Raw genomic sequence first — 25,264 nt, 5'->3', positions numbered from 1 at the left:
GAAAATCAGCATGGAAATTAGCAGAGAAATAGAGAAGCCTAATAAAAGATTTTAAAAAAACCACCTGCTTATGTTGCCATCACAATGCAAGGCAAAACCACTCCCTCATTCTTTTCCTGCTTCAAATGTATCAGAGGATAATGAAGACTTTTGCTACTGTTTGATGTATGTCACTGTCATGGAGTTATTTTGATTATTCAAATGCATTCATGCTTTTGTGATTTTAGAAGGAATACACTGGACCTGGTAGGTCAACACTATCTAGTGGAGCATCATGGAAGAAAAAACAAAGGGAAATTGTGGGGTTTATAAGTTATAAGGTAGATTCAATGTTTCTTTAGAAAAACCCAAACAACTAAACGAATAAAGTGTACTTCATTACGAATGGAATAAGGTATTCTTAATTAAACTCTGTCATTGCAATTCAGATAAACTTAGGATTTTTTTTTCCTTTTTTTTTTTTTTTTTTTTTTTTGGGGGGGGTGGGGGATTATTTTTCAAAAATGTGGCCAGGCTTTAACGGAACCGAAAATGAAGAGCAAAGTGGGTGAAAAAGGAAACCACCTCCAACATGCTTTCGTATTATTGCATCATTAGATGAGTGTGATTTGAAGTAACGACACCAAACAACTTTTCCCACACATTTTTGCATGGTTTCCATACACACCTCAGGGAAAATTTATGCATAACCTGAAAATAAGTAGAACTCTACAGTTATGACTAGGGAACAAACTAAAATAAATAAGAAATATGTCCTTTATTCATTAAACAAGGAGAGGAAATGTTTAAAGTAGAAACCCCACTTTTCCACAGACTCAACCTTAACTCGTGCTCCCGTCAAAGCCCCGCAGGCAACTTTGGACTCAGAGTTCCTGGAGACCTCGAAGAAGAAGCTGAAAAAAATATCACGAGATGGAAAAGCTGTAAGATTTTGACAGCAGAGTCAGCATTTTGGGTCAAATTAGAGACCAAATTAATGATTAGAAAATGAGCTTGAAGGGGCTCTTAGCTATAGCTATGAAGCAAGACAGGTTTAACGACATCACATTCTTCATCCTGCGTGTAAGTTTGCGGGCAGCATCTCTGAGCGGGGCGCCCAGAGGGATTCCACCGAGCGCACGGGTCAAGAGCAGCAGCGGCCCCGCCCGTGCCCCGCCCGGCAGCCGCAGGAACCCCCGGGCACGGCGCCGGGCACAGAGTCCGCCCCGGGGCGGGCCCAGGTCGGCGGATCCGCCCGGCCCCGCACCTGCCCCCGGGGCCGCCCCGCAGGACTCGGGCCGAGCCGCCTCGGGAGCTGCTGCCGGAGCCGGCGCCCGCCATGGGCGTGGGCTATGGAGGGATGCGCTGCATCAAGATCCTGCTCTTCATCTTCAACCTGACCTTCTGGGTGAGCGCCGCGCCGGGCGGAGCGGGGCCGGCCGGGGCAGGGGCACCTGCTGCGGGTGTCCGGGGTGTCCGGGGTGCCGGGGGTGCCAGGGGTGCCCGGGGTCCGGGGGATGGCACGGGCACGGCTCTCTCCGGGCACGGCTCTCTCCGGGCAGCCCCGCCGGGATCGCCTGCCCGAGCTGAGGCTGCGGGAGCGCCCGGCCAGCGCTCCCGGCTTCTGCTCGCTGCTAGGGAGATACAGCTCTGCCTGGGAAAGCACCGGCTCGGTGTAAGATGACATTGCTGAGCAGAGACAGCATCTGTCTAAACTGATCATTTAAAGTAGCGATCATTTCCCCGGCAACCGCGCGGCTGCAGGAGGAGGCTGGGAGAGGTTCCCCCAGTGCAGTGCAGTGAGCAGAGCATTTCACAGCATCGCGGTGCATTTTACTAATGTCATCGCAAGTAGGGAACCAACAGCTGCTACAAGTTCATCCTAAGACAAAGTCCTCGCATCACCCTCAAGAGATTTAGGGAATGCTGTGTCCATTCTTCCCTCATTGCACCTTTTCAATAGTCTCACAGTTCCACGCAGCTGAATTCACGCTTTCTCTTCTCTCACTTTCCCTCATGCTCTGTTCTCCCTTCAGCTTTCCAGAAAACAATCAGCAATGTTATCGTCTTAAATGTCTTTTTCTTTCCTTCTGATTCACTGGGGTCTTTTTAAAAGAAGTCACAAAGTCATCCTGTTCAGCCTCTCTGGACCAAGGAGTTTTGGGCTTTTGTCTCCTTTATGCTCGAAGCACAGTTAAACCAAAGGCTGTTCCCTCGTGGTGACAGCGCTGCGCGCTCCGGGGACACAGTGCTGCTGTGCTCGAGCTGGAGGGGCAGAGTGATGCTGCCCAGCTGCAGCTGCAAGGCAGCAGAAGGACAAAGCTTTGTGTTATTTGTTTCTCAAAAATGACAAGTACTGTGTTTTGTTATCTGCCTTTTTGCTGAGATGGAAGGAACCATCTCCTCAGCTGGCTGGGACATTCATCCCGAGCTGCCAGGGGCACTCCACAGCCTGGAGAGGCCCTGGCAGCCCAAGGCTGCCAGCGGGGAGGTCCCCGTGCTGTGACAGAGTGACAGGGGACCCTCACCCTCTGCTGGGACACATCTGTGAGGAAAGCCGGGATCTCCAGCTGCACAATCGCCTCTCTCTTGGCTTGTGGAGCTGTGCCAATGGATCAAGTGCCAAGGAATGCAGGACAGGTTAGGGGAGCACCGTGCCAGGTTGGCACCCCCAGGGGAAGCAGCAGGTGTTTGTGAGCCTTGTCCAGGTTGTGCAGGTGCCACAGACTGAGGCTCTGGACCTGGGCAGCAGCAGGACACTCTGCCTGCTCCTGAGGGATGCTGGAGCTGCCCGCAGGACACACAGCTCTGCTCCTGTGGGATGCTGGAGCTGCCTGCAGGACACACAGCTCTGCTCCTGTGGGATGCTGGAGCTGCCCGCAGGACACACAGCTCTGCTCCTGTGGGATGCTGGAGCTGCCTGCAGGACACACAGCTCTGCTCCTGTGGGATGCTGGAGCTGCTTGCAGGACACACAGCTCTGCTCCTGTGGGATGCTGGAGCTCTCTGACAGGGCACATAGCACTGATCCTGCAGGATGCTGGGGTTCTCTGCCAGCACTCTCTGACATGTGGTGAGGCTGAGACCCAAAGAAAGACCTGTAGATCTTTCCCCTCAAACATGCTGTGACACTCCTTTGTGACCTAATCTTGTTCCCATTAAAGGGAATTTTTCCTTGGCACTGGACAGCATCTATGACTGGTTTGTAATTTCTGTGATCCAAGATATCTACCCAGTAACAATCCTTGTACCTCCTAGTTTTGGTGGGGGTCCCCTGCCCCACTCCATGTCTCATGACAATTCAGGCCCAATTCAGGACAATTCATGACAAATCATCAGTTTTGATGATTAAATGACTGACAAGATTTGAGAGTCACTAAGTTCAGAAGCACCGCTACACTGAAGAGCTGAAAAAAAGTACATTGGACTGTAATAGGAATTTGTTGTTATCAGACCTTGGCAAGTCCTGCATGAATTTTCTGACAGTGCAACTCTGAGCTGGGGGATTTCAAGAAAGCACAAGGTGCCAAGACATCCTGTGATACTCTCCATCCATTTGTCCCTGCAGTGCTGACTGCTCTGTTTGTGTTGCAGCTGGCGGGACTGGCTGTCATTGCCTTCGGGCTGTGGCTGCGGTTTGGTGGGCCCATGGCTGAGTTTGCTACAGACAAAAAGTCCCCGGAACTTTTCTTCATGGGTAAGTCCCAGTGCTGGGAGGGCAGCAGTCTCCAGCCTTGGTTGCATCCTGGGGCAGGTGACACACCTTATGCATTGACTTATAAGAAGGTCAACAATTCCTGGGCTGACCTTCACAAAACTGGATATTCTGGTGCTGTGTGCCATGTGTGTGATGGCTTTTGACCTTTCTCTGCTTGGCATCCAATTCCTTAGACCTAATTAATCTCTTCTGCTGGATTAGATCCAGTCCCCACATATACTAAGTGAATTGTGCTAATACTCTCAGAATAGAAGGTGACACAGGTCAGAGACTTGTGGGGCTCACCAATATATCCCTCCAGAGTTTTCTGTGCAGCTGCCAGCCAACAAAACAAGTGTTCTTTCAGAATGTTCCCAGAACCAAGACAGCAGCAAAATTCTGCTCAGCAGTTCTCCCTGTGGAGGCCTCAGTGGGACTGAAGTGTCAGAGCAAATCCTTCCACAGCTGAAAAGTGAACCTACCTGGGGTTCAGTCGTCTCAGGAGCTGTTTGTCCAACCTGAGCCGGAATCAGGTAGTTCCTGTGCCCACAGAACTGGGATTAGTCATGTCTGATTTTAGCATTTAAGATAACTTTTTCCTCCCTGGGATTTCCAGGTGGGTTTTTGGGAAATGCCACCTGTGTTTATATCTTTAGATACACTTAAATAGCAGCTGTCTGAGACTGCCAGCAACTGCAGTTCTACGTTACTGGCAACTGTAACAACATTTACACTAGAAACGTTGGATTTTTTTCTGTTCAATTCATCACCCCTGGAGATGGACCCAAAAAAATCCCATTGGTGCAAATATTTTTGCCATCTACAAATGCCAAGTGCGAGTGAACACCCGGTCCTGCCCTGGCCATCAAGCCACTCTGATAGGGTGGAAGGACTGGGAGTTGACCAGGGGTGTCCTGCAGCAGTTTCCCATCACTCCAAGACTGTGCAGTCACCTTAAATACCCCAATTCTCTCAGTGGAGTCTTGGATCCACCACAGCTCTAGGCCCAGGTTTCTTTAACATCTGCAGCCAGGCTAGAGGCACAGAAGTGGCTGTGCAACTGTGGGAATAGATGAGGAGAATGGTATGTCCAACAATGTTTCCATGGGATTTTGTGAGGCTGAATAAAACCATTCACATGAAAACATTGTTTGGGACCTGAGAGTTATTGTAAAACACCTTGCAGCACCTCCACAGAGAGCCAGGAAGTATGATTTACTTTTTCTCTTACATCTGAGCTGCTATGACAGCAGCATATTAGATCACCAACTTCATTTCCAGATCCGGTTTATAGCTGCTGAATTCCCCGTGCTGTAGGTTGGAATGCTTCCCTGCCTGATCCACTTATGTTTGTCCCAGGAGAGCAAACAAGACAGAAGGATGTTCTGGCCTTTCAAATCAAGTGCTGCTGGTTTGTTGGAAGGCAGCAAGTGCTACATCCTGTGCTGTGAATAAGCACCAAAGCTCCAGTGCAGCCTGGGACACATGGTGTAAACAAGATAGTCTTTGGTGCATGTGTATTTAAATCTCCAAAAGATGTAGTCTGCTTCTGGCCTGTATAGAAATTACAAAAATTGTTCAAAGTTGTTAATTTTGGGAAGTCCTGGGGAACATTCTTGTAAAAGTTTCATCAGACCCCATGACATTCAGTTCTTGGGCTGCCACACGTATTTATAGAGCTGTTGAAATACGTAACTGTGAGAAGAAGTGCTGAGCAACAGGGCACAGAGATATTCAGAAATCTTTTACACTTGCACTTTGGACTGAATTCTAAAGCAGAAGTGCCCTTTTTTGTAATAGGGACTGAACAGAGCATTCCTGTAAAAGAAAACCAAAGTTTTCTGCTGGCCTCCCTCCCTCATCAGAAATCCTGCTAAATGCTGTTGTGACTCCTGAGCATCTGATGGCACAGCCGTGCTGAGGCTGTCAGCAGTCTGGGACCAAGGCCGTGGTAAAAGGACAGTGAGAAGTTCAGTTGCAGTGAGGTTTGCAGCAGACAAAGCTGCGTTTGAAGGTCATGCTGAAGAGTTTTCCCTCTCTAGGAGATTTCAGCTCGGAGTCCCCCTTGGCAGTTGTGTATTGGGCCTTTCTCAGAGTCTCTGGGACTGTTGTTTATTTGGCTCTGTGTGTTTGCTCTCTAACATGCCTTCTGGGTGGCAGCCAGGGTTTTGCATAGGAATTCTTAATATGTAACACTGTGCAGCACAGCAGGAGCAGCTGCCCTGAGGGCTGAAAGAGAAGGCAGATCAGCAGCATGCCTTAAAATATCAGCATATAGCTATACATCCAAAAAGAATTTCTTTGTCTCTGTTCCACTGATGGCTTTTGTGGCTCCTTGTGATAACCCAAGGTCCTGTCATCACATCAACTTTGTGTCAGTGTTTGGAACGGCAGTGCAGGTGCATTTGGAGTTTGCTTTGCAGGCTGAAACACTCCAGAATCACCATCCTCTGAAAAACAGTTCATTTTCTTTCTTCTCAAGGGCAGCACATTCTGCTCTTTCTGTACCTGGACTGAGCTGCCAGCCGAGTCTAACCAGCTTCTCTCTTCTGCTTCCTTGTGATTGTTTTTTTCCTGGATCTGAAATGTTGGGTTAGTGTAAAATAATTGATAATTCTATCCTTGCATTTTCCATTAGGCCAGAGTGAGTCTCCTTAAATAGCCCCGTTCTTTACCAGCAGTCCAGCTGTCTGTTCTGCCCCTGGAATAGGCCATGACTTGGCAACCAGGCCTGTTCATCTTTTCCAGCCACTGAGATGTTTTTGTTGGTTGGAGAACAGCTTACAGGCAGCAGTGCTGTGGGCAAGCACATATGTGTTCCTAGCTTTCTGTTGCTTGTGGTTTTGTGTTTGGTGATCCATATTCCCCACTGAAGTTTGCAGTGAAAAACCTACAACAAAAATGTTGGAATTGGAACTTTTTGACCCACGCAGTCTCCAACCATTTTACCAGACATATCTTACACAGGAGCAGGCTCCTAAAATTGGACATTCTCTCCCTGCAGCTTTTGGAGTTCCCTCTACAATGGGATATATTTTTATGTTACTCCATCTCACAGTGCAGTTTTTGTGCCTGTGCTTCAAGTGGTGAAGCAAAACTGTGGCTTCCCTGTTCAGCTGCAGTTCAGCCCTGGTAGAGTTCAGAGATCCCTCTCTTAGCTGCATTTGAGAGAGAAAAAAAATGAAAGAAAAAAAAGGATAATTTCAGCAAAGGTCCATAGCTGGCAGATACCTTTTTATCCGAGTTGTCTGTGACACTGCACTGATCAAACAGAGAAAAGATCTGTAGAATTAAGGGAATTCCCTCGGATTGCTCATCCTTATGGAGACTCCTGTACTAACACTGGGAATTTTTTACTGGACAGGAAGGTCTGCACCAGTCAGAAGGGAATAAGATGCTTGTGGGAGCTCAGGGTGTCAGTGCTGCTATCTCACAATTAATCGGTCCTTAATTAATTCCTTGAAGTGATGCTGTTCTTAATTTTAAGAAGAACTAAAGCACAGTAGTACAGACCAAGTGCTGCTGAGTGTTAAGAAGAGCACTTGTGAAGCAAAAACTGACTTTGGGACTTTTTAAGGATCAGTTCCAGACTCCTTCTGTCTCTGCTTTTGGTGGTCAAAGGGCATCAAGCAGGACAAACTCTGTATTCCTCAGAAACGAAGTGCAGAGGGTCCCATCCCTGCCAGCACCAATAGCAGTGAAGCGTAGGTATTCAACAAACTCCCTCAGGAATCGTAACAAAACCTGATGAATGCAAACAAATCAGTGTGGGTGGCTCCTTCTCAGCCTTGAAGTGTTGCTTCTCCTGCACAGCCAGAGCTCACAAACCCTCCTGCTCTTTTCTCCTCTCTTTGTTTCAGTCCCATGATCCAATCTGTGGATCCATCAGGGCCAAAACAGCTGTGGACAAAAGTTTCAGGGTGATTGTGGCTTTTTCTTGGGGTCAGAGAGCAGGAGTGATACTGCTGGCTTTGAAAGGTACAGTTAGATGGAGCGTGCTTTTGGATATGAAGTCATGTCTGGAGCTGAAGGATATTAGTAGTTTTTCTCCATAGCAGTGGATGCCCATACAAACAGGAGTTGGCTGGAGTTCCATCCATGTGAACTGCAGTTCTCTGCTCCTGTGCCTCACTTTGTTCAAGTTCTACTCATCTATTCTGGAGTCAAGCACTAAACCCTTAGTCAACAGGATTTTCTCTCCTAAATCCACCACCTCTCAAACTCTACCAGCCTTTAAAATGAGAGCTGTCGGCAAAGCAGCCCCTGTGCAGAGATGTGAAACCACAACAAGAGCATTAAATGATCCTGCCATCATGTATTGGAGAGGCTTTTAGTCTGTACTTAAGACTTCAGCAATGAATTTGTCTTTCTTGCTATCATCTTGTGTGCAGCGTTCATTTTCTACCACTCAGGAAGAGTGTTTTAGAAAAAGCTGATAGTGGCCCTGAGTGGGAAACGGAAACTGCTGCCCTGGAAATTGGCTTTAAAAATATGACAACACCACTATCACCCCCTGAGAAAACCATGCTCAAAGTGAAAGTTGTTCTAAAGGCCTGAGTCTCTGTTCTGGATCACAAAACGTTGCAGCAGTTCCTAAGAGTCAATATTCCCCCTGACAGAATAAAGGCAAGAATAAAGGCAATTCTGACCAAACAAGCTAATTTAGCTTAATGGAACAATCTGTCCATCTGCCTCAGGGTTATTGCTGTATATTTGCAAGATGCTGAGGTTCAGGAGGCTTTTTTTCTTTAATCACTTAAGCATGATAATGCACTTTATGCTTTTTGCCCATTAAATTGTCCTCCTGGGTGACTTCTCCCACCCTCCTCTCCCTGCTGTAGTTGTGTAAAAGCCAGTCAGCCCCAGCCCACAGCAGCAGCCAAACCCACAGTTACCCCATTTCCTTCTCCACCCTGGTTCCTGCTCACTGGTGGCACTGCTGTGACTGCTGAGCCCTGACAGCACCCAATGCCCGGGGTGCCCTGAGCCCCAGGAGGGCTCCAGGAGTCCCTGTTCTGGGCAGGCTGCCCAGGGCCAGCCCAGAGCTCACCACAGCAACACCTGGAGCTCTCTGGAAAGAGCCACCTGCAGCAGGTGACCGGGGATAAACTGCCCCTGGTCCTGCAGGGAGTAAAAAGGCATCAAAGTGTTTCCCATTCCTGGATGCCCCCAGGATGTGGTTGGGTACATTAATGTATTAACCTCAGAAGGTGGGGAGGCCCTGGCACAGGATGCCCAGAGCAGCTGTGGCTGCCTCTGGATCCCTGGAAGTGTCCAAGGCCAGGCTGGACTGGGCTTGGAGCAACCTGGGACAGTGGAAGGTGTCCCATGACAGGGAGCTGGAACTACATGATCTTTAAGGACCCTTACAACCCAAATCCTTCCATGATTCCTCCTGTTGGAGCAGCACCCCACACTCCAGGGTTGCTCAGGCTCCTTTTTCATACAGTCTCTTTAAAAGGAGCTCTACATGCTCTGAAGCAGTTTCTACATAACAAGCAAACCAGTATAACCCATTATAACTCCCATGAAGGAGATGTCCTGTGCTGTTTCACTCTGACAGAGCTGTAAATACATTTGGAGTGTTTGCTTTGAAGCCATTAAGAGGAAAGCGTTTTGTGTGCTGGAAAAAAACCAAACCAGCAACCAAAAAGCCTTCAGGATCCTCTTTGGGGCGTGCCAGTTCAAAAACATCTTCAGGAGGGTTTGGATTGAGCGGGCTCAGGCACACACAGGATTATCCAGAGTGTCCTAATCTAGAGAGGATTGCAGAGAATTACCAGAGGATTTCAGAATACCAAATGACTGAGTATTACAAAGGCAGAAGAAATACAGTATCAACAAAGTGATGCAATTGGTAACAGATAATGGAAGCAGTACCAACACTGACAGACTTTAAATCAGCTACAACCACATGAACATGATCTTAGACTCACTATCAGTTGCTCTTGACAACGAAGTGCTTTGCTTACTGCAGTCAAATAGGCATATAAATGTCAGGAATTATGAAGAAAGGAAATGGGAATCCAATTAAAAATCTTAACATCATTGTGTACATTTCCAGTGCATTCAGTGTCCTGAATGCTCTGTGGTTTCAGTCAAAAATAATGCAACAAAACTAGAAAAAGTACCAAGACATTTGGCCATATGGTTCTGACCACAGTGTGTTCTCTGAATAGAACCCATGAGAGGAAGTTTTCCCACCCTATTCGCATCATTAAATTGTAGAATCCATTGGCACAGGGGTCTGTGAAGTTCAGCCAGGGTAGAACAGCTCCAGCTGGCACAGGTGTGTTGGTGACCCCTGAGTTCAGAGCAGTCTGTGGGGGTGACAGACACTGACAGAGCCTTTGGAGCAGCTTTGGGAACACACAGCCTCGAGTGAATCTGGGCCATAATTGTTTATGGTGCTGGGATGCACGTGAGCAAGATTCGTAACAAGGGCTGGTGTTCTGGGGAAAGGGACGAACTGGACTGGGATGCTACATTAGAGTGAGGCTGCTTTTAAATTGAAATTTATGATTTGTGCATCAGCAGAAACCTCCAAACTGGCTGGTGCCTGTAATGCTTTTGTGGTTCCAGGAAGATTAACCACGAAATCCCTGCTGAATTCACACAAGACACTTAATCAGATACATCCATTATGCTGAAATGAGGGTATGTTTAATATGCTCCACTTCTCCAGAAATTCATGTCACTTCAGAGGCCTCTGCAGCTTTTCTCCAGTTCTGTAAATGGATTTTATAAATAAATATACAATGGAAATTTCTAGTAACAAGCCTGTTTCAGGAGCTTGGTGCCACACACACAACTGTCCCTGTCTGGCCGTTTTCCCCGACTCCTACATGTGTTTCTCATATTTTCCAGGAGTGTGTCTGTGCTAGAAGTTCCTTGGTGCTCTCCTAAGGGCTGGAGAGCCTCAGTCCTTCCGTGGAGGAGGACATCTGCCTCCTGGGCTGCAAGGAACACACACCCCCAGGAAAATCCCTTCCAGCCCTGTGTGGGTCCCGAGCTCTGCTGTCGCTGCTGCTGGGTCCCTCACTCCCAGAACAGAGCTGCTTGTTCTCTCCGTGGAGCAGGAACAGTTGGGGGTTTGTTCAGTGTTATTTACTGAGCCCAAAAGAGAGAGAGAGAAAAAAAAAAAGGATAATTATTTCAAATGGAAAGTGCCCATAGCAGCCAGGTAAACAAGAAACCCATGTGAAATAAAGCCAGATAGAGACAGGGTGTGTTTGTCTGCTCCTGCTTTTGCACTAGGCTCCAGGCAGGGATTTGTGCCTCAAACCTTCAGTGAGACTTGGGGAAAAACAAACAGATAAACAAACAAAAGTAGCTCTGGGAGTCGGTTTTCTTCCAGAGTCTGAAATTAGACCTCGTCCAGCCCAGGCTGATCCTTCTCTCACTTTTGATATACATAAATATATATATATATTGCAGCGATTAGCTATAAAATTCCATTCTTCTCTTTTATCTGGTCTAAAGAGTTGGAATTCTGTATTATTGTGAATCACAGAGGTAGTGACACACAGAATCTCTTGATCGTTTTTAAGGTGCTTTTTGAGACTTGCAGATCTCCAGTCTCCAAGTACAGCCCAAGAAGGGATGTGTCCTTAGATCCAGAGAAGTGTCTTAGGGAAGAATTCTGTGCCACGGGCACTGAGACTGATCCAGAGATCTGCTGGGTTGTGGATTTGTCATTCTTCACTACTGGGAGCCACAGCATGCTCTGAGACTGCCAAATAACATTTTAATTCCCCTTGTAATTGCAAAGCAGAGTCTTCTAGAAAATGGGAATCCCTCCTGTTGGAATTTTCACAGGGAATACCCCTGTTTGACAATTTCCTTTCAGGAAAGAATGATTTTCCTCATGGGATGAATCAAAAAAGCAAATATACAGAAATGCTGCTGCTTTATGGCTTTCTAAATTTGTCTTTGCAAAATAAAACAATGGCAGAAGAAGGGGCTTCCCTCTCTACACTCACTAAGTTACAGCCAGAAAGGAAATCAATTTGTTATCAGGTGTTCTCTCACTTGACTCACTGCTAAAAGGAGAAATCTTCATTTCTCTTCACATCTATAAAAAACTGGAGGGGGAGGGAGAGGGAAGGTGTCAGCGCAGCAAAACAAACCACACCCCAAAACCTCAATATTTCCTCACAAAAAAAAAATTGATGAGAATAGGCTCTGTCCAAAAATCCCCAGTCCTGTGACACGTTGTTTTTCATCCTGTGGTTATAAAGAAGCCCCAGTTTCCTCCAGAAGCCCCTCAGTAATCAGGGCACTGGCTGTGTCTGCCTAAATCAACCAATTTTCCGACAGATTTGCACATGGATTTTAAGCTTTGGAATGTGCCTCTTCATCCCTTTGCAGTCAGGGCCTGAGACTGTCCTGCTTGTGGGTCCTAAATGCAGGTGGAATAAATCTTCCAAGTGTGAGCAATCCCAGATGGCAGAGCTCTGTCACTGGGGCCACTTTGGCTCTCCTCGATGCCACAGCAGCGTTCCTGCTCTCTGCATTCCCTGCTCTCCCTTTAGGTGCCAAACCTCCTCATGAGCTCACACAGACCAGAGAACAGAATTGCAGGAAATGAACAGAGGCAACAAGAGGTGAGAGGAAAAAATTCACAAAGGCCACAAACCTTTGCTTCCTTTCCACCTTGTACTTTTTTCCTTCTGCTGCACAAAAAGCTGCATCTGGGCAGTCTTCTCATAATTTTCCACTCACCAAAACAAGCTCTCTACCCTGACCTGACTCACACACTTCTTTTTGCCATGTTGAGCTTTGTGGTGAACTTTTCGTGTCAGTTTGTAGCTCTCAAACCTGTTCCATTTTGTGGCTATAAACTGGCCCTTTTTTTTGTTTCCCTGCTGTGCTGTAGATGCCAAGTTGGAGGCCATGCCAAGGCTTTGTATTTTACAATGGAAGTGTTGATGAAGAGAAGCTGATTAAGGCTTTCCATCCTGCTTTTTGGGGAGGAATGGGTTTTAGTGAAGCTGAGGTACTTCTGACACTGGATACTATTGCAAGGAGAGGTGTGATATTAACAACCAAATGTCTGGATTTGCACTGCTGATGCTGACAGCTCTCAGTGCTCGGTGGCTTTAGGTAAGGCTGGGATTCCAAGGCCTGTGTGCCAGACATTGCCACCCTTTGCTTTTTTTTTTTTTTCTCTCTAGAGAGTCTCACTTTAAATTTAGGTCTGTTCTTATCAAGAATTTGAAGTGATCATGCCTACACTGCTGTGTTCAGCCCTCTAAGAAAAGAAATACCAGATCTTTGTCTTACATACTTACACCATCCAGGATATTTCTGCATCTACAGCTTTGATACTGTTACAAACCAGTTTGAACACAGAAGAGCAAAGAAAACTAAGTCTGTAAATAAAATGGATCAAACCCAGAAAGGTTCAAAATCTACCCACGAAACATTATTAAAACCAAACGAGGTTAGATGTTGGTGCCAAAAATTTGATATATTTTATTTAATAGTAAAAGAGGCAAAGAGAAAGAAAGAAAAAAGAAATAAATAGAAAAAGGGGGAGGCACGAACAGGGAGAGAGTGATGGGTTAAGTGGAAGCATCTCATCCATCAAGGGTTCCAGCGATGTCTCAGCTCCTCTCCTGCTCTTCTGCATGATGAGGATCCTTCAACACAGCGCAGAATCCAGTGGCTTAATGCAGGGTTTGGGCAGGTGGGAACACCCCCGTGCCTCCTGAGGGGCGACAGGTTTGCCACTGTCCCTTGCAAGGCTCTGGATCTGTTGCATCATGTGCCGGGCTCTGGTGCAGGGTCTGGGCACCTTTGGGCCCCTCTGATGTGACTCTGCTGTCCCTCGTGGCTCTTCCCGGGGTTCAGGGGCTCAGCTGGGCTCCGGTGCTCAGCCCAGGAGGTGCCTTCCCTGCCTCTCACCAAAGGGGTTTTTCACCACGCATCCAAAACCTCCCCTCGTCCTGCCCTTTGCCCGCTGATAGCCCCGGAGCTGCGGTCTGCACCCCGAGGGAGGAAAGCTCCATCCCTCGGTGAATGTATCCCCAGGGCTGAGCTGAGCCAATTTATCTTATCTCGAGTAGTGAGCAGAGCCTTAGTCAGGGCGTGGTGGTCTTCTCTACAGCTTTTGTAATACAGTTGTGCTACGATAGGCAAAAGTCTTTCGTGAAGGTGTTTAAGCCATAAATTATAACATATTTCCTGGAAGTCGTCTTCCACTGAGCATCCCTGGATTTGGCGCTGGGAAACCTCTCAGTGCAAGCTGAGAAGTAACTTGGCCCCTTTGAAATTTTTTTCAAGCTATTCTTCATGTGTCTCATGGAATATTCAGAATTGGAAAGGATCCTCAAGGATCATTGAGGCCAAGTCCTGGTCTCAGGACAACCCCAAATTCACAAGTTTCATTCCTGTGTGAAAGGTTACATGTGTGTATATATAGTAGAAAAGTAAAAATAGATTTAATTTTGTGGAAATTTGAAGTGCCAACATTATTTTCCATCTAGAAATAGCTGGGTATCAGCAAGTGGTAGTCTCAGGCTCAGAAAGGGCAAAGTGGGATGAACTCTCCTGAGCAGAAGATGCAAGAAGGTGGATTTTAACTCCTGGCTGGCTCAGCTGTGGGGCTCAGCTTTGTTTAGCGAGTGGTGTGAGTTCTTCCTGTAACACGCCTTAAAAGGGAAGTTCTCATTGAGGTAGTGGTTTAGCTCTGAGTCATGCGAGTGAAACGCTCAGGCTGTTCCTCTGACAAATGCAAATCCAAAATCCTGAAAGTGGTCTCAGCCCTGAGACTCACCGAGCTTTGTCTTCCCTAGCTACAAATAACAGAAAGAAATGGGAAGACTCCTTTCCTGTCTCCTTAACTCAAATTTATCTTTGCTAAGTGGCCTGATAAGTACAGGGACAGGAGAAGGGAGTGACACACTGAATACGTCCAGGAAAGTTCTTTGTAATTATACTGTGTTTGTTACCATGGAGATCCCAGGAAATGGCAGTGTTGGTGTTTGGCTGTTGAGCACCAGGTTCTGCACCTGAGCAAGGGTTTTTTGTCTTTTCCAATTCATCTTCCATCTGACCTTTCTCCCCTGAGCCATAAATATCTTTGTACATCAGTAAAAAGCGGTGCTGTGAATATGTGTACAAGTATAGCCTGAAGAATGCTCAGTCCCAGTAAGTCCCAGGTGGCTGACGACTAAAAATCCAGAAAACATGGAATAAGAACTGCCAACACGGAGAGCAAACAGCGTTCCCCCAGCACCGTGTATATTACAATTAGCAGGGCAAAGGGCCGTATTACTTGTAATTGTTTTATTGCTGTTTAGCAGAATGTATCTCTCAGCAGGAACTGGGGCAGAAGGAGGGAGGGGAGAAGGATCACAAGAACTGGGATAGACACAGAGGCTGGAGGGTGATGTGGCAGGGGATGGGCAGCAGGCAGGAGTTTGCCTTCCCGGAGCAGGCTGCACCAGTGAGGCAGAGCAGCTGCATGGAAGTTCTGCGCTCATTGACTGGTTTTACATTTTCCCAGCAATTGCAAATTGTCGTCTGGAGGAGTTTCTAGTGCAGGTTACACAAGGCCTGCTAACAGCAAATTCCAGCAGCTCTGCTAACCCTGGGTCGGATTTTATAATAATGTTTACACTGGTAACTGAGCACACTAAAGGCTCTCGTTGGAAGCCTGGGAAGTCCAGGCTGGGAGGAAGGCTCACTGTGCCCTCTAGTGCACTCCGCCTGCAGCTCCACTGTCCCTCACCACAAGGACACGAGGAGAAGGAAGATGAAGCTCTTTTCCCCAGCAGTGGCTTGGCACGGCAGATTTCTGCACATCCTGCACAGGGCAAGGACTGGAATTACACCAACACGGTACCAGAGCCAAGGCACAGCCTCGTGGTTGTGGTCTGGTGGGAACTGACCCCCACAGGAACCCGTGTGTTGCCTAAGCACAGATCAAAACATGTACATTCACGAGTGAGGAAAGAAAAACTCTGTGCTCTGACTTCCTTTTGTCCTAGATAAAGCCCATTAAAAAAAAAAAAAAAAAACAAAACAAAACCACCACCTATTGAATAAGAGTATTTCTAGGTTACAGCTGGGGTCCTAGATTTGTATGGGGCCGTGCTGCCATCTCCCATGTTCCTTTTGTCCCCCCCTGCAAAGCAGTACAGCACATTTCCAGCCCAGGGTGTCCCAGAAATAAGCCCTCTAGCAAAGCTGGGGTTTTTGCCTTACATTGCTTATTACAGAGGTGTAAAGGGGGCTCTGGATTGGTATGAGGCTTGTTCTTTCTGCACTGAACTGTCCCTGGGACAGCAAACTTGGAAGGTGGAGGTTACAGATTCTTATCACAGAATATTCTCAGTTGGAAGGGATGGGCCAACAATGATCATGAGGTGAATGGCCCATCCAGGAATTAAACCAGCAAAGTTGGTGTTTCTAGCACCATGCTCTAACCAACTGAGCTAATCTCAAATTATCTTATTTCATTCTCCAAGAATTCTGAAGAAAGCATTGCTCTCCTGCTGTAGTCAGAGAACCTTTTCTGTGCAACCAGTTTTGTGAGAGCCAGAGACCTTGTTCTGTCTGTAAATGGGTGAGGCTGATGAAATAGGTCTCAGCTTTGGGGAAGAGAAACCTGAAATTGTTGCCTGGCTCTGATTTCCACAGGACTCTATGTACTGGTGGGAGCAGGGGCCATCATGTCAGCAGTTGGATTTTTCGGATGCTGTGGAGCAGCACGGGAGTCCCAGTGCTTAATTGGAACAGTGAGTAAAAGGTTTCCAGGGCCTGGGCTGTGCAGGAAAACCATCCAAAGCATTCAGTGTCATTAATGGAAAGATCTTTACAGTCCAACACCTCATTATGTCCTTTTACTGGCTAATCCAGTTTCTCTGGACTCAGCAGCCACCATGCTACTGCAGAGCTGGCATAGATGGAGAGGTGCCCTTGCCTGTCCCTTGTGAGGTATTCCCTGGAATTACCCTCTGATTTTCCTGAAGCTCCCTCTGAGCCACATCTTTGCCGTTTCCCCTTTGTTTGAATGTGACAAGAAATCTGCCTTGGCAGCCCTTTGCAGAGCCTCCTCTGGAGCTTTGGTTCAGGGTGGGCTGTTGAGGCCTGGGAGGATGAGGGGCTGGCAGGCAGCCCCCATGAACAAGTTTCACTCATGTGAGATTCTCTCCTTCCTCTGCAGTTCTTTGCTTGCCTGTTGGTGATATTTGCAGGTGAGGTCACCGCTGGAGTATTTGCCTTCATAGGCAAGAAAGTGGTAAGTAGCAAACAGCCTCTCATGTAATAATGGGGTAGTTATGGGTTCCAGTGCCCACTGACCATAGGAAAACTTTCCAGGAGACTTTTCCCTTGAAGACTCTCTGACATTCTTATCTGGAACCAACGACAGCTTGTGTTATCACAAGTTTGGAATAGGATGAAGTTTTTGCCTCCTCTGTTCAAGAAAAAGTGGAGGTGTGGTTCAGCCTTGAAGGAACATCAAGGGGAACTGTATGAAAAGAGGATATTGCCTGGGAGAAGGGCAGACAAATTTAGGCACTGAACTTCCCCAACTCAGAGTGTTTAACCAAAGCACAGAATAAAACCTATGAACATTGTGACCCAGGCCACAAACCCTCTAGGCTTTTGAGTCACCATACCTGTTTACCAGGCACAACTTTTTGCCCTGGAGTTTGAGGACACAAGGTGCAAGTCTTGGGGATAAGACTGATTTGCATCCCACTTAGAAAGTCTGATTTCTGCAGGCAATACAGGAAGCCCAGAAAATCTACGAAGATGCTTATGAGGACTACATGAAAAACCCAGTGGGGAAAGTCAACAGTACCATCTATCGCTACCACGTGGCTGTGAGTACTCCTCCACCTTAACACCTCATCCACTGCTCCACTGTCACCCTGCCCATCAGAATCCAGAATTCCTCCCTCTGAGGTATGGCAAAATAGAACTGAATGTACTTAAAATCCAGTCAGAGGCTCACAACCCTGAGAGTTTCCTGAGGGTTCTGTCAGAATTCTGGTTTTTGGATCTCTACATCTGAAAGCGCAATTAGCCAGGCTTTGAAATTTCTGATGCCTCTGGTCTTTATGTGCAGAAGAAATTACTGTTGTGGCCCTTGTGGATATTGAAATCCACAGATAAATACTTGCAAATGCAGAGGGAGAGAGAAATGTCTGCATCCCTCTGCATTTGTCAGAGAAAACGTGACCTGTGTCCCGGGACATACAGTGTGGCTGAACCAAGTTGGTGAAAGACCAAAAGCAGATGTGACACACAGTTCAGGCCACCCAAAAAGTGAATGTCAGAATCAGAGTTACAACCTGTGACTTCTTTAATCCTGTTTGTGTCCATCCTGGATCTACACTGCCTCCCATGGAGAGCAAGCCCAAGCTTTGTTGCTCCTTACAGCAATTCCCACGTTCTCTAGAACAAACATTTCACAACCTCAGACCCTTTTGTCCTTCTCCCATAGCTCTTATTTCTGACCCAAGGAGGAATTCCAAGCATTTTGTGGGAGATAGGCAAACAGGAAAAACAAACCCTCTGAAACTCTGATTTATTACTGTCTCCAAACCCAGCACGATGTTGTGTCAGAAATAAAATTCCAACATTCTCTGCTGTAGCTTTTGTGCATTGCCCATAACTCTGTATATGATATTTGAACTTTCTGCATTCTCCCTTTAACAACTCCTGTTTTCTTGTAAGCCAGGGATCTGCTTTTCCCAAATCCACTTGTTTGCTTTGTTATGAAATACTGTAACAAAAATCCCTTCTGGACATTGTTGTTAATACAAATGTGGTTGTTTCCTGTGGCCTCAAACAATTGAAACTAATTTTTGAGAATTTTATCCCACGCAGTTGGAACTCTACCAGAAGCAGCAGTTTAAATATAGAGAATAAGGTTATTACTTGATCTCCTCAGATTCTTTTTTTTTAGTTACTTATTTTCTCACTTTCAGTATGAAAGAGTCTGTGATTTCCCCCTCTTTGACCCTTCCTCTCGCTCTCATTCAGCTCCAGTGCTGTGGGAAAGGTAATGTGGAACAAACGGGACTACCCTGTCCAGAGAACATCCAGCTGCCAAAGGCAAGTGTCCTCTGTCCTGCTTGTCCTAATCCCTTTTTCATGTCAGTTCTTTAGTAAAACTGGAGACATTCTGTAAGTAAAAGAAAAGAAGATGTTCCTTTTTACCTTGCAAATTCCAGCATGAAATTCCTTATGGAATGGAGCAGGCTGGAGGTAGAATTAAGCTGGAGGTGATATTGCCTTCAGTCGTTGACACCTGCTTGTGGCATCCCATGGTACCTGAAGCAATATTGCATCATCTGAAAGGAAAAGGGAGAAGGAGGGAACAGAACAGGACCCCAAATTCTCCATGGAGGCTGAATTTTGGCAAGGACCCACCTTAGTCATGCATGGAGCCTCCTGTCTAGAAACTTCATTGGTGTTAAGAAAGATATTTCAGTAATTTCTGTCTTTTCTGGAATCTGCTTTTGAGTTCAATGTCAAAATGAAGCACCAAACCTCCTGATTTAGCATGGCCTGTTATATAAAGGAGTTTAAATTTAGGGAAAAAACTGAGTGTAAGAAAATTACTTGAATGTGTCAGCCACTCCAGGCAAGAGGTACAGATGCCTCACCAGAAAAGGAAAGATGCTGGGAAAATTATCATGCAAAACCCAAGGTTTAGATGCAGGAATAAAGATGGTGACTGCATTAATATTTTTGTATTCATCTCTTGTTCAGTGAGAACAGCTGATAGAATTGATTGAAATACAGATTTCTAGGCATAAAAAAATATTTTAATTTTGTTTTTAACAGAACTGCCTGGTTGAAATTCAGAATGTAATTGATACTCATCTGCACTTAGTTGGAATTGTTGGAATTGCAATTGCTAGCATCACAGTGAGTAAATCCATGTTCTGCAATCTCTCCTTGTGTCCAGTACCCGGGCCCTTACTCAAGGCTTTGTGGAAGGTATTTTGCAGCAACTGGTGAGGTTCCTCGATTCTTATTGCTTCCAGTGTGTCTTCTCCCTGGGAATTGCCCCCATCACTGCAAGCAGGGCTGTGTGACTGTGCTTTTCAAGTTTGTTTTGTGTCCTTAGACAAGGTTCCAAAGCAATGGTAATCTTTTGCTGTAAGAGTAGGAGCAGAGGGCACATGAGCCAAACTGAAAGGCAAAAGGCTGTAGCAGCGTTTGATGTATGCCAAAAGAACTGCACTCTGATGCTTTAAATCCTTTAGGATTCATTCCTTAGCTTTAGAGGAATAAAGAGTAGCCACTAGAGCTGTGACCAATAGATGTCACCCTGTCCCAAGGACAGGACCGGCAGGCTGGGGCTCACCAGGCTCCGGCACAAAGCTTTTTCCAGCACTCTTTCAGGCTCAGACACCAGCAGCATGAGAAGCCACAGCATTAGTAAAGAAACACTCCTTTAGCTGCTGGGAAGAGCAGGATGTTCACAGATTTATGTGGACACTGAAAAGCAGCTGGAGGGTTTCTGCAGGTAACAGAAACCACAGTGTGCATATTAAACAATCTTGGACTTTGTATGAAACATGAAGGGACTCAAAAATACAGCCAGGCAGCAGGGCTGGGACAGAGATCAATAACATCACGGACACACCAGAACTGGGACCATGTCCTCTTGGATCCCCAGCTCAGACACAGCAAAGGTCCTGAAGTGACCACAAGCTCTTCCAGCAGCAGAAATGCACCTGCCCCTTTTTCTGTGCTTGTTTCTGCCACTTCCTGGGCTGTGGGAGCTCAGCTGTCCTTAGGGAGATGTGTGGGGAGGGGACATGAACCCAGTGCTTTAACTCCCATCTCTCACCTGTAGCAGTGCAGCCTCAGGAGGCAGCTGCTTTGGAGAATCGAGCTGTGGCAAGAAAGGAGAGCCTCTGGCAACACCCACTGCTCTCTGCTTTTAGTATTCCCTCTAGTGAACAAGTTCCCTGACACGAGTGGGGGTTTAGATTTAATGTACAGCTTTGCTCTTGAGCACAGGAACTGTTCAGAGCTCAGCACCAGCTCCAGGGGCTCTGGAGTCACCCTCTGCTCTCACTCAAATGTGTGTCACATTCCATGCAGAAGCATCTGAAACTCAGAATGCTCCTGTGCAATACCAGGATACCACCAATAGTCACAATTATTATGTGACTTAAGTTGATATTAATAACATTAATATTTGGGGCAGCTGTGCTTGCCTGGACATTTAGAACAAAGAACAGTGAAACCAGTGTGAGCTGACAAAATCAGTGAAACTTCTCCCATGTTTACTGCCTGATGTTCTGGGGTTTGGAGGTGGAAGCAGTCGCTGCTCTGCCATAGGGACCTTCAGACTGTCTGATATGCAAATTGTTTTGTAACTGTTTTGTAAATGGATCCCTAAATCACATCCCTTCTCTTCTAGATCTTTGGCATGATATTCAGCATGATTCTGTGCTGTACGATCCGTAACATGAGAGAAATGATCTAAAACTGGCACTGCACAACAATGCCCAGGAGTTCCAGACTAAGCTTACAAGAAGTGCTCTTCTACCCAATTTAATAATTGTAATGCATCTTAATCAGTGTTTTAACATACTGAGAGGAAAATATCCCATTAGGTGATCAGGTGAATTGTATTAGTTACAGTAAAACTAAAGTGAACAAAAAAAGGGGTTTAAAATGTCCTTTTTAATGAAAAAAGCAAAGGTGCATCTAAGACTAATTTGACTTTTACTGTTTGTATGTGTGCAATTAAGAGTTTACACATGTATAGGCTTGGTGTAAGCACATGCATCTCTCTCCTTACAAACACATCTGGATGTGAGCAGGTCCCTGGATGTGCAGCACCTGCAGATGGAACATGTTGTGTGTGCATCCAGAGTGTCCCTGTGCAGGATGTGCACATCTCACAGGGACACAGTGCTCTCAACCCTCTCACACCGAGCCCCTGTTTGCCAAGAATTAGCAGAGGGACAAATGCCATTGGAAGACCTGTGATCCATTCTGTGACTTTATTTTTCAAAGCCCAAACAGAGTAGAATTAATAAAATAGGACTTTATTTTTAAAAAAAATAATTAATGCCTAAAGGGCTGCTCCAGCAAATTTGAATTCATGTGAGTAGACCCACTGACTTCACTGTCATGCAGAGACTGGGTATTTATTTTTTGTAGGACTGGACCCTTCATGTAAATGCAGAAAGCTCTGGGGGAGAAAACATGTCCAAGGAGATCCAGGCTAAAGGAAGAGGGGGAAAGAGGTGGGAAGCTGGGAAGACCAGGCAGTCATTTGGGACCAACTGCAGTGCAAAGTGTGCTCAAGCTTCCCAAGTGAGGCTGGCACACACAAAAAAACCCAACTGTGAGTTCAAGGTGCCACTAAAATCCACATTCAGCAGCCCCTTTGCCCCAAAACCTCGCTGTGGCTACAAACTGGTGCAGGAGTGGAGCCTAGGTCCAGAACAGCAGCCCCTTTGTCAGATCTCTGGAGAATCTAACTGGCCTGTGGAAGCCAAACAAAGAGTGAAAGTGGTCAGAAAAGACACACAGCACTTTAATATCCTCAGTTTCTGCTTCTGTGACTATCACAGCTTCCACAGGGCTCTTACCTCAACCTCTTGCCCTTTCCTGGGGCAGAAGGCAGGAAAGAAAGATGGGACATTTTTACAGAGCAGTGAAGTTTTCTTACTGGCACCTTTAGATTGCATGTCAGGTATAAAAATTACACTGTGTGCTTGAAATACCTCAGGGCTTGGGTTTACATAGTTTATTTCTATATTTTAATTTTTCTATTTGTCATATATTTATTTCTAAGAGAATGTTCTTTTTGAACCAGCCTAGAAGGGAGAAAGGTTGTCCCCAGAAAAAGGAATCACAACAAAGGCTCAGGATCTCTTAATTTTTGGTTTACTTGAGGTAATTCACGGTTTCAGAGAACAGCTTTTTGCTAACTGTACCCCCATGGCAGAAGATCTGATGATCACCAGTTCAGATTCCTGATGCAGTTTTTCCTTACACGATGAGGAGAAGTTCAGTTAAACTACACATTCCACTACACCATTGTCTAAGAGGCCTTGGAATTTACAAGTCATGGGGTCCTCATTCCACTGAAACACAGTGGAACAAAAGGGATTTCAGGAAACGTGTGTATTCTAGTGCACGTTTATGTGGGATATACCACCCTTTATCTGTTATTTATTTGTTATCTCTTATTCCCCAAAGAAACTCGAACTCCCATCAGTTTTCTGTCACTTCAGGACTTGGGGCAGTGCTGCTGCTGCAAGGCTCTGGTTTAGCTGACACATCTTGCTGTCTTTTACATGGATTTCTCTTTTCCACCCATCCAACCACGAGCTGTGGCACTGCACTAAGAGCTGGGCACAGCAGGCACTGCTGACTGCTGCCTGAGCTTTAGGCTGGCAGGGACACATGAAATCACACACCAGAAAAGAGTCAGGCTTGTGTCACTCTGTCACAGCTGATTAGCAATGGATGTTAATTAAAAACAGGGCCTGGAACCTCATTCTGCAAGAACCAGAACAGGAAAAAGGGCCCTGATCTGCTGCTTGCTCCTAAGACAGGCTCAGCTGGGAGAATGGCAGTGGCAGCAAATTTATGAGGCTCTCAAGCTGAAACTTAAGACATCAGTTTAACACAGCAGCCAGCAAAGCAATTTCCTGGCTCCCAGGTGTACCTGAGGCTGTCCCCACAATGGTTGTGCTCTGAAGAGATAATGGGGTAGTGTCCAGTTGGGGTGTGTTGTCCCAAGGTAGTACTGCCAGAAAGAAGAAACTCCTGTAGAGTGTCATTTTTGCCACTTAGGACAAGCCAGTTTTCCAAGAAAATCAGTAAAAATAGCACCACAGCCATTGGTTCAGGTTCCAAGATTGTTGCCCTACAGGGAAAAAAGACTGACTGCAAATAAAGCAATTTCCTTGTGTTACATTCCCCCTTGTGATGACAGTATTGTATTAATTTTAAACACATCTTCACATAATAATTGGGTTTCATTCCTCAAACTCATAGCACCAGAATGTAGTGACAGGACCAGAGTTTATCTCTTTATTTATTATTTCTTGAGTAAGTTGGAAGATGCCCACTCCTGCTTTGAGATGCACTGAATGCCAAGGCAGCTTGCAGAACCTGCTGTTGCTTCCCCAGCCCTCTATTCCCCCAGAAGTACAAAACCACCCCAGTGCCTTAGGAAAACAGGGAAAAAGTGGTAGCAAAAAACCTTCTTTAAATTCAGACTCGAGCCACCAAACTTTCTGCTGAAGTGTTTTGGGTTTTCTTTTTTCTTCTTCTAAAGAGGGCATTAATTTTCTGAGCATTCCTGCATAAGCTCTAGGGTTACTGTTATTTAGGGCTAGGGGATACTTGCACTGCATACCAGGAACAGGACAATACCTGTTACTGCTTTAGTTCTCTAAGTTATTGGTATAAATTAAGCTGGAAATCAACATGTTATTCATATACTAGTGCCTTTAACAGAATCCAGGGATAAAGGTCTTTAGTAGTTTCCTGCTGTTGCAAGGTGCTTAATATAATTGCAGTTTTCTCTGCATCTTAGTAACTGAAGGTATTTTTTGAGAGTTACTGCCACATAAGGCAGCAAAAATACCCATTTATACTGTCCCTTGCGCCTGTGGCAGAGGAAGGTGACAAAAGATCAGATCCCTCCAGGTAATATAATTCTGAAAGCACATCACACACTTTCTTGTTCTCCTGTCAAACAGTTTGTTCTAAATCATAAAGATGTAAGTTGCCGATGCCCTTATTGTGTCTCTAAACATCCTTATTCACATTTCCCTTGTCTAATTTTTCTAAGCAACTGATTTCAGTGGGAGCTTCCTTTGTCACAGGGAAACCTCAGGCACTTTTGGTACCTCTCAGAGATCACACAGCAGCTGATGAAGCTCAGTCCTGTGACATCCCTACAATGAAAACTCTTATTTCACTTGTCTTGATACTGATAGCTTTATAACAAAACACGTTTCATGTGTCTTGAAAAAGAAATTGAGTTGTCTTAAGCCCTCAAATGCTGTGTTGTACAGCCTTTGCAGGCTATGGATTAACAGCGTCGGATACTGTTCATAGAAAATGTACATAAATAAAGCTTTTCAATCTTTTTCCTCTCTATTGGTGCTCCAGCCACGAGGTTCTCCAAAACACAAACCACTTCCAGGATAATGTGTATGGTAAAGCATAAATTCTGATTTTGGACAGAACTGGCGTCTTGGTTCATGCTGCCAAGTCTGTGGCAGAATTACCTCTTGCTTTGAAAGAAAACAAAAACTCTGTGGCTGAAATTAGCTTTCACTTCCCTGTGATGTGTTCCGAAGTGGCGTTTATCGACTTTGTGTCTTGAATTTGAAAAAAAAAAACAAACTTCCTAATAAAAATAACCTGGAATAAACGACTCCCGGAGAGAACTCCATCCGCGCGGCCAGAGCCTCCCCCAGGCCCTGAGGGCACACAGGGGCACTGCGTCCAGGACACTGGGTGGGCTCCAGGTGACGGAGCAGCCATCGGCCGGCGAGACAGGCAGGGCGCTGGGATCTGGGCTGGGGACCGGGACAGGACCAGGACTGTGACTGGGACCGGGATCGG

At 46.1% G+C, this 25,264-nt stretch overlaps 2 protein-coding genes across 2 annotated transcripts in view; one reads left to right on the top strand and one right to left on the bottom strand.

Moving 5' to 3' along the window:
- OLFML3 (olfactomedin like 3) overlaps positions 1 to 25,264 on the bottom strand; it is a 289,605-nt gene that overhangs the window by 44,150 nt on the left and 220,191 nt on the right. The gene's annotated exons all lie outside the window — the stretch shown is intronic.
- On the top strand, positions 1,230 to 25,070 carry TSPAN2 (tetraspanin 2). The gene is made up of 8 exons (XM_066335876.1): positions 1,230 to 1,387; positions 3,574 to 3,676; positions 16,325 to 16,422; positions 16,851 to 16,925; positions 17,413 to 17,514; positions 18,680 to 18,751; positions 19,487 to 19,570; positions 21,081 to 25,070. The coding sequence occupies exons 1-8, from the start codon at positions 1,319 to 1,321 to the stop codon at positions 21,144 to 21,146; spliced, it is 669 nt and encodes a 222-aa protein (XP_066191973.1). The 5' UTR covers positions 1,230 to 1,318; the 3' UTR covers positions 21,147 to 25,070.

Source organism: Sylvia atricapilla, chromosome 25 (genome assembly GCF_009819655.1).
Source record: "Sylvia atricapilla isolate bSylAtr1 chromosome 25, bSylAtr1.pri, whole genome shotgun sequence".
In the NCBI taxonomy this organism is placed as follows: domain Eukaryota; kingdom Metazoa; phylum Chordata; class Aves; order Passeriformes; family Sylviidae; genus Sylvia; species Sylvia atricapilla.
The sequence above is the reverse complement of the archived record's forward strand: the minus strand, read 5'-3'. Positions and strand labels throughout refer to the sequence as shown.